This window comes from Pyrgilauda ruficollis, unplaced genomic scaffold, assembly GCF_017590135.1.
Source record: "Pyrgilauda ruficollis isolate IOZ18807 unplaced genomic scaffold, ASM1759013v1 scaffold12, whole genome shotgun sequence".
In the NCBI taxonomy this organism is placed as follows: domain Eukaryota; kingdom Metazoa; phylum Chordata; class Aves; order Passeriformes; family Passeridae; genus Pyrgilauda; species Pyrgilauda ruficollis.
This window is the reverse complement of record NW_024510321.1, coordinates 14,132,950-14,142,453: the sequence shown is the minus strand read 5'-3', so window position 1 is coordinate 14,142,453 and position 9,504 is coordinate 14,132,950. Positions and strand designations below refer to the sequence as shown.

The 9,504-nt window shown below is 40.2% G+C and overlaps 1 protein-coding gene across 1 annotated transcript in view; it reads left to right on the top strand.

Annotated features, from left to right (window-relative positions):
• The first annotated feature begins 285 nt into the window (after positions 1-285).
• ACBD5 (acyl-CoA binding domain containing 5) overlaps positions 286-9,504 on the top strand; it is a 29,884-nt gene continuing 20,665 nt past the window's right edge. The window contains exons 1-4 of the mRNA XM_041488515.1: positions 286-683; positions 1,845-1,965; positions 3,350-3,422; positions 7,076-7,187. Coding sequence (XP_041344449.1) covers positions 608-683; positions 1,845-1,965; positions 3,350-3,422; positions 7,076-7,187 — 382 coding nt within the window. The 5' untranslated portion in view covers positions 286-607. The remainder of the gene's footprint in view (positions 684-1,844; positions 1,966-3,349; positions 3,423-7,075; positions 7,188-9,504) is intronic.

The following is a 9,504-nucleotide window of genomic DNA, read 5'->3' as shown; positions in this document are numbered from 1 at the left end:
GGTAATTTAGGTGAATTGTGTGTGACTAGGTGCGGGTATGAGGATGGCTGTGAGGAGGGGAGGCAGCAGCAGCACAGCAGGCTGTGAGGTCACAGGTGTCCTGAAGATAACTGAGGTCCGTAAAACGGGTGGAATATGGCAATGGCATGTTTTGAAGTTTTCCCGTATTGCAGCAATACAAGCAGAAGGGAGAGAGGGGAAGAAGAGGAAGGAGAGACAAAGAAACTACGTTTCCCGGCGTGCCCCCGCGGCCTCGGGGCGGTGCGGGAGGAGGGAAGGGCAGGGAGCCGCTGTGGGAGACGTAACATGGGCGCCTGAGGCCGGGGCGGAGGTCGGGGTGGGCTGAGCGCGGGGCCGGGCGGGGTTGCGGGGCGAGGCCGGTCCGAGGTGCTGGGCGGGCTGTCCCGGCCCCGCCGGAGGGGAGGGCGCGGAGGCGGGGGCCGAGGCCGGGAACGGGGCTGGGGCTGGGGCTGGGGCTGGGTACGGCCCGGCTCCTCCCGGCACTGCTCCCGTGCAGGCGGCTGCGGCTGGGGCGCCGAGCTGAGCCGAGCCTGCCCCGCCGGACGTGGCCCGGCAGCCGAGCAGGAGGCGGTGAGGGGCCGGGGCCATGGCCGAGACCGGCTCTCTGCACGCCACCAGGTTCGAGGCGGCCGTGAAGGTGATCCAGAGCCTGCCCAAAAATGGTGAGTGCGGCAGGGGGGTCCGGCGGCAGCGGCGCCATCGGTGCCGGGCGGGCACCGGCAGCGGGCAGGGCCCGGCGGGCGAGGCCGCGGCGGGGTCGGGGCAGCGGGGCCGCCCCGGCAGCGGCTGGAGAACCGCTGGAAAGCTCGGCATTCGTGCTGCTCCCCGCCTCTCGGGGGGAACGCCGGCTCCGGGGCCTTCTGAGCCCTGCCAGGAGCTCCTCAGTCGGGAGCCTGGACCAGGGGATCTGTCAGCTCCCCGCGATTTCAGCCTCCCAGAAATCCTGAAGTTGCTTTAACAAAGCTGTTACCGTGAGTCCCCCTCTGCTGAAAGAGTTAACAAAATGGAAAAGAAAAAAACCCCAGAACTTATCTTTTTGATAAGAGTTATGATAATTTTTAAAACATTTGTTTATTACATGCATCATTAATTCTGGTGTAAAGCAAAATCGGATGTTTTTGAGGTTCTGAGGTAAACGTCACTGTAAACTTCTAATGATTAGAATCCAACCTTAAGCTACTTGATTTAATGGATTGGTTATGAATCTTCCCTGCTAGTTGTTAGAGTTTTATATTTACACTTTTTACCTCTACAAAAGTGTGTTCCACAAAGGACGAAGAGAAAATCAAATTGGGAGGTAGAGTGAAACTGTTACTGAAAGTAATAAATACCTAAGGTAAACAAAAACACTGCAGAAGGCTGTGTTTTGGGTTAATTGTGTTTGTTTTCATTGGTGTTTGGTTTTTTTTTTCTTTTTTTTGAGTTCTGGAGACTTGCAGTAAGCTATTTGTTAACAGTAAAGTGAATTGCAAGATACTTTTACTGAGAGCTAAACCTGTCCCTTTAAACTGAGTGAAAGGACATTGGCTTGATGTTACTTATTACCTTTTTTTTGTTCTAATTGTGGAGTTTGACCTTAGCAGTAGGAAAGGTTATAGTCCTTTAAACTCCATCTGAAACTTGCTGTTTGTACAGTAAATATTTTCAGTGGTGCTGGTTCTTGGTAGATGAGGTGAAGATGTTCTCTGTTGGCTAATATTGTACTGTTGTGAATCAGGCTGTAACAGGCTGCAGGCTATTTTCTCACAGAACCATTAAGCTTGTCAAATACTCACTAATATTCTTGATGACAATTTAATTGTATTTTAAAATGTTTTCACTAGGTTCATTCCAGCCAACGAATGAGATGATGCTCAAGTTCTATAGCTTTTATAAGCAAGCAACCCAAGGACCCTGTAACATTCCTCGACCTGGATTTTGGGATCCAATTGGTAGATACAAATGGTAACTTTTCATGAGTTGTTGTTTTGGAGAATTTTTTTTATGTTTGGAGTGGAGATGTTTAGAAGAGTAGAAGGAAGAAAGAAAGAAACTCTATAAACTCTTTTCTTTTTTAAATAAAAATCTACTTTGATGCTTGAATTAGTTTTCTGTTATGTTCTGACTTTGTAACTCAGATAATTGATCACTTCTCAGAGTTGCAGATGGAAACATTCCCTTGGATTATGCAGGTGGGCAGGTTTTTCTTAGGCCACACCATCATGGTACCTCTGCAGTGTTTATCCCATGTTGTAAAATGAAGTCTTAGGTGCTCTGAAGAATGAGTGATGTGGAGGCGTGTTTGGAGCTCTTCCTTCTTGAGTTTCCCTGTGTGATGTGAGCCTGAAGTAAATAAGTGATCACTGGCAACCACTGATACAGCTTTGAGCTCTTGGTGGGGAGGTTGGGTTTATGTCTTTCTGGTTTGTCTGCTCAGTGGCAGGTCTTCCCACTATCTGTGTTTGCCTTGGCCTGGGAAGACTTCTGATTCACCAAATTGCCAAGTTCTCTTCGAACAGCCAATGTGACTGTTTTGCTTATAATATTTTAATGATGATTTGTCCTGAAGAACAAATATTATTGCTGTCTTTGTGGTTATGGTGGTCTTGGGAATCTTGGTGCAGGGGACAGACTAGGCTGGGAGCTTTTGTCCCCCTGGTCGGTTGTAGCTGGAATGTGAGCCACCAACCTTGGTGGTTTTCTATGGGTCAGACAAATACCCTGGAATGTCAAATAATGTGCAAGACTGAGGAATTGTTTTATTGCAGTCTGTGTTCTGACATATCCCTTGTGCAATACTGATAAATTTGGTTACAGTTTGCTGTCTTGCAGAGTTGTAGAGGGGAAGATTTTATTTAGGTCATAAGTAGCTGCTGTGGTAACTATTTGCCTACTAGACTGATGTGTCTTTCCCTGCTTGCTAAACTCAGAAATGACAGATTTTTTTTGTAGCTTGTTCTACCTCAGTGACAGCTGTTTGTAAGTGCTGGCTGAAGTGTCTGGGCCTGTTTGTTTTATACAGCAGAGGATCTTAAACTCAGCTTAGTCAAAAGGGTAATGTGTGTGTCTTTTATCTGGGCTTATTTACAGCTTACTGGGTACATAATCACAGGTAGTCAGTGAGGAATTCTTCAGTCCCTAGTCTGTTCAGTTTGTTGCTGCTTCTTCCACTATGTGATTATCCTAGCAAATTATATATTTGTACTTTAAAAATAATGTGAATCATTCTTGAATTTTACTCGTATCAGAGAAACTTTGGACATTACATAACTGACCTACTTAAGGCTAAGATGAAAAAAATCCAGTACGCCCTGAAGATACTGAAGGTGTATGTGACTTTCTTTCTTAGGGATGCTTGGAGTGCCTTGGGAAACATGTCCAAAGAAGAAGCCATGATAGCCTATGTTGATGAAATGAAAAAGGTATGTTTACTAATGAAGGGATTTTCTAGAAAAAATGTTCTAGAAATAGAGGAATGTGAGGGGGGTCTTGCTGACTACTGCTGCCAAAGCTCCAAATGAGTTACCTCCTGTGTGAACTGTTACATTTCAGTACTATTCTGTTTGGCCTGCAGGGAAAATAAAATTACAAAGTTCCTTCAAAACACAGAATTTGTGTTCTTTTCAGAGAAACATGAGAGCTCTAGCTGATACAAAGCTTAAATGACAGAGCTAAAGAAAGTGAAATGTTGAAATCATGGTAAAGGGGCATTAAGGAAAAAAACCTGTACTGCACATTGCCTCAGTTCTTAGAGCTGAGAGAGGTAAGTGATTTTTATCCTGGGAAAGAGACTAAAGCAACTTTCCAGAAGGACTTTAGGAGAAAAGGTCTTACTCTCATGACTGGAGACTTGAATATAATCCAATATGTAAACTTAATAATTTTCTGGTTTTCAGGAAGAACTCAACAACCTGAATTTTCTGTACTTGTTATGAAAATATTCCATGAATAGTGTAGTTGCAGTGAAACTATTAACATTGAGTAGTGTGCTCTGTTTTCAAATAGATGTGTAACTTGTAAGCAGTCACAGTTACCATATTAAGTGGGAATTGCAGGATTAACTAAAGTAAACAGAGTTAAAAGTTTCATGTAATTTCTTAACTAACCCTTTTCACTGCAGTCTTTTCACTGAGACTTTTAGCGATTACTTCTCCAGTTTAAAGATTATTTGCTGTCAATATACAAAGTATAATTGTAATCTATTATTATAATGAGGTCTGAATCAAAGGGAAAAAGTTTTACTCCAAATACACTTGCTTATTTCTGAGGCCACTATCTTGACATCAAACTCTGAATCTGTTTAATGGGTGATACAACAAAAATTTTTACTAGGCAAGGAGCTGGAGTCTGGTTTACTGTTCTTTTTCCTGTCTGTAGTTCTGGTAATTTAGTTCCTGCTGCTATTACTATATCTGCTCTAAACTGGAAAATAAGCAGAAAACACAGAAGGCCAAATACTGTTTGTTTGATTAAAAATCCCACTAAATTTTAATAGTTCCTTTGAATGCGTGCCACAAGATTTAGTGCTTCATTTCAAATCTTGAATTCAAGATGTGTCGATATTTCAGTAGATTACCTTATGGGTTTTTTTCAGTGCAGTAACTGGTTTGGTCAGGACACTAAAACCAAGTGAAACTGCAATGTTTGTTCTAAAAAACTCTAGTCAGCCTCCTGTGAGGAAGTCTGCTTCCTTGACCCTAATGAACCACAAATATTCTGCTTCTGTGCGGATTATGTGTAGGGAGTGGAGAGCAGGTGACTTCCTGCCTTGCTTAGCTTTGAAACTGGGGAATCTGTTTACCCTGTTTGGTGCTGTTTCAGCTCTCACATTTGGAATACTAGCTTCAGCTTTTCCATCCCAATTGATTCTACTTGCAATGTCAATGGAAGTGCATTTCAGATGGATCCACTGGGTTGTTCTATCAGCACATACTTCACTAATCCTCATGGACTCACTGTGAGCAGTCTGCTGTTGCTGTGTGGGTATCCATGTCTGAGGGGCAAAATCCCACTTGTATGCTGATATCCCAGGACTGTTTAAGGGTGTATAAGCCTGCCTTATTCCCCCAGCCCTGGGGTGTTCCCTGGCATTTGCACATTGTGTTTGGGCTATACACGCATCAGATGACCTTGTCACAAAATTCCAAATTTGTTTTAGGTTTTTTTTTCACTCCTTAGTGTGGTAACCTTGAAAATCACAGTTGAGGAATGTGTCTGGGTGAGGTTTTGATATGCTGGTGAGAGACCAGCATAATGTATTATTTTTAGTTAAAATAAACAAAATGCACCTGAGCTCAGATTCAAGGTTAGTTTGTTTCAGGTAGTGTTCCTGAAATTTATTTTGCAATTTTGTTTAAACTAATTTGTTTACATTTCAGATATGTTGTTTTATTATGTATTACAAATAAGTGATATCTTAGCATGAAGTGTTAACACTGTGTGGTGTTCTAATTTAGAACATGGCTATATATGAATTGTGTGGTATCCAAGGAAAACAGTAAATCAGGATACATAATAACTTATTTTTAGTTTTGAAATTTTGAGATTGCTTATTAAGCCTAGCTATAAAAAGCAAGCAGTTACTTTTGCTGGTGAAAGTATTTTCTCTTTTTGTGCTCACCTAAAAGCTAGCAGTTAGAAAAAAATTCTAAGAATTGCTGTAAGTAGCACAGACAATATTGAGGTACATTTAGAATGCATGAAGAGCAGTAATGTGCAGACATCACAGGAATGCATGTATGGAACAGTTTACAAACCTGACTGTAGAAATAAATACATAACAAATGCAAACTTTATCCTAGAAAAGGCTTCTTGTTTCTCTCAACGTTATTGAAGTGAAAAACTCGGCAGTCACAAAACTGTTCAATCTCTGTTTCATATCCAGCTCTGTGTGTCTGGGTATTTCTCCCTAACAAAGACAGAATGAATTACATACACTGAGCAGATCAGAGAAGTGGCAATGAAACTGCAGGTCGATAGAATTGTTGTCTCTTGGTATCCTTGACTGGTTTGCAGGTGTTGACTCGCTAGGTGCTAGCCTGCCTGGAGCTCCTGCTCTGTGCAATAACTCTGCAGCTTGTGCTCCTACTGCACACTGGTGTGCTTGGTGCTTTTGAGCAGCATGTTGTGTGGCAGCATGTACCCTCATCTGTTGCCTTCTTGATGCCCTTCAGGAGGAAGAGGTGCACTGTAGCTGTTCGTTTGCTTCAGCCTGTGGTTTTACCTCTAGCTATTGCCACTTTTAAAATATGGTAACTAAAAATGTGGAGGATGAAAGAGGAACAAAGCTGTTGGCAAAAAGCTTGTTTGAAAGGACTTAAACTAGAATGGGACAATAATACCATATGCTTTAAAAATAGTATCCAACTATTGAATCTCTTCTCTTTAATTTATTTTAGATTTAAGATTTTGCATTCCTGTCATATGATCAAAGGTATTGTTTTTGAAACTTAAAATGAAGAAACGCTCCAAATGACGTCAAGAGCAGAACTTGGTTCTAGTTTGTTCTTCTAAGTTGGTCTTTGAGCTGTCTCAGTTTTGCAGTATTCTGTCCATTTTTTTGTTTGGGATTAGAAAGGACCTAGTAGAGCACTTCTGATCTGCTCATTATGTTCCATTGAAGGTGGCAGGGTTTGAAAAGGAATCCTCTAACACAAAAAAAGAATTTTATTTTATTTTTTCTGTGGAAAGTCTTGTCTATAAAATAACTATATTGGCTAACAGCAGGCTGTCGAACTTTGAGATGGTTTAGCTCAAAATTGAAGAAATAATGGATTCCAAAGTCTACTGATAAATACTGTGTCAAGGCTGTGTTTTAATGTTGGCAAATGCTTTAGCTCTCTCATCTCATCTTCACCTGAAATAAATTAATATAAGATTCTTATTCAATGACTTAGTTTTATATTTTTTCCCTGTAATTAAAAATGTTTAAAAAAATCAGAACAACAAGTTTAATGACTTAGTGAAATGTTACTGAGTTCTACAGTAACCAGCAGTTTCTAAAATCAGTTGAAATGAATGAATGAATCATTGAAATGCTGTTTCATAAGATGCTTCATGTCTTGTACTTGTGCAGATTCTTGAGAGCATGCCAATGACGGACAAAGTTGAAGAGTTACTACAAGTAATAGGCCCGTTCTATGAAATAGTAGAAGATAAAAAGAACAGAGGATCTGACCTAACATCAGGTTCGGACAAATAACTTTCTTTGTACTACTAATAATCATAACTCAGTGATTTTGGGGGCTTGTTTTCTGTAAATGATTTAAAATCTAAATGTTGCATCTCTTTGTTCATTCTCTTTACCATATGGCAGTTCGAATGGATAAAGTCTCTAAATATTTGGAAGGTAGGAATAATAAATTATGTGTAAAACCATCATTTCCATTGTTTTGGTGCTGTAGGAACTTCCTGCTAACACTTGTGACTTCTGGGCTTGCCACCTCATTAGGCTGGGTTTTGTTTTATTTTACTTTAGAGGTGATTATGTCCAGGAAGCTGCACATAGTCCTTGTCAACAGGCGTTTTGAGCTGCTGAAGGAAGCCTGAAAAAGGAGAGTATTTAAAACAAAACAACTCTCCCAACTAAATCTAGTTTGTGCCTTTCCATTAAGAAAATGAATAGCTAATGTGTAGTGATACGTTCTGATGTAGATGTGGATTGTCAAAATGAATACAGTTCTCGTAATCCAGCTCTGCCATCTAATCTAAAATTTAAAAAAAATTTGACAATCAAACCTCATGCTTTTTAAATCATGCCTTCTCAAGTTTTCTGAGGCTCAAGTTCATGAAGGGAATATTTAAACATTTTAAATTACTGACAGGTGGCAAACCTAGTGGTATCACAGCTGCATAAAAATCAGTGTGTTGATTTTTATTTAGCAATACCATTGTGAGAATGTTTTGATCATACCAATTATTATGTTACAGGTAATGTGTTCATAAGGCTGTTGTATAAGTCTTACAGTTGTTTAAATCTGGCTTAAAATGACATTTAAAAACTGAAATGCAGCAGGGCAAAACTTGAAACTGTTTTTAAAAACTAAATCCATTGCACATATAAATTGGTTAATGTCTTTAAGAAGCATGAGTCAACTGGTTAAATTGCCTTTTGTATGTGGCTTTTTTCCCCCCTACCTTAAAGGAATGTGGTTTTATTATCAAGCCTCAGAGAAACAGAAATATTTTTTCATTGTTTTGGGGGAAAAATAGTGGTAGAAGTTTTTACATGGCCATTTTGAAAGTGGGTGTGACTTTTTTCTCAACTGAAGTTGTGTATACTTCATGTGTGGGATGCAATAGGTTTGCCTGACAGCTGGATTGATGGGTGGGTAAGAGTATCAGTAGATTCAGGTCAGTGATCTGTGTAATAAGGATTTACTTGGACTTGGTGTCAGTGGCACAGTGCCAGAAGCCACTTCTTAAAAAAAATTACACAGAGAACCATGGAAGTTGAACTGTACGTGTTTCCATAACAAATCTAGCATACTTGTTTTTTACAGAGGCAGTTTAAGTATAAGGCAGTGCCAAGTTAAACAGAACAGCAGATTTCAGCTTTACCTTGTTCTGTCATTGTTGCAATAATTCTGGTGATATGTCATCATTCATACCGCTTACAGCGCAACATCTGATTATGCCACAATAAATTAGGACAGATTTTCACAAAGTCCCTTCTATGTTACAACTTTACAATTGCCTGTAAGGTTTTGAAGCCCTTTCCTTGGTGCTCTTACCATTTCCCTGATTAAAAGTGAAGCTGGAAACAATTATTGTTGTTTACAGTACAGATACCAAAATATTCCACAGAATTATAGAAGCATGATTACCTTCAGTCTTTCAGATACACACTAAAGAATAGAACCTATGGGCCCAAGTCTGTCTGAGATGATGTAAACACTGGTGACAATACTGTTAAAAATTGACGCATGGTTATGTTTTGATTGTGTGAGTTTATCCAGTCTTGTTTCTTTCCTCACCCCCAAACCCCTACAGTCTGTAAATTCTGCTGTGGAAGGTGTTTTTCAGGGACCGGCAGTTGGTATGTTCTGAAAACTGAGACCCTTCTCTTGACTACCTTGCTTCATATTGTACCCACATCTGCTGGTCCATTCTGTTTGGAATTTGCCTTTTATTCTTCCATCAAACTTTAATCTGTATGCAGATCATTATTTATTTGTTTAGGAATTGTATGCCACTGCCTCAAAATCAACAGTTTCTTGAATTAGTGAAAGAGAATTGTCTGTAAGCTCAACGTACATCAGTTATGCCTTGTGTATTGTCTCTAGCAGATTGACCTCAACAGAAAAGTATAACCTTTTATAATTGCATTTCTAGTCCTTGTAGTTTCTTTGAAAATGTTAAATACAAACCATTGAAATGCTGCCTTTCTGAATCAATAGAGCCTGTGGGTCCTTAATAAAGAACACAGAAGTCTGACATACCAGCATTGAAATAAATTACTTGTAGCATCTACTAGAAAACGAGGACGAACTTACTGGATCCATG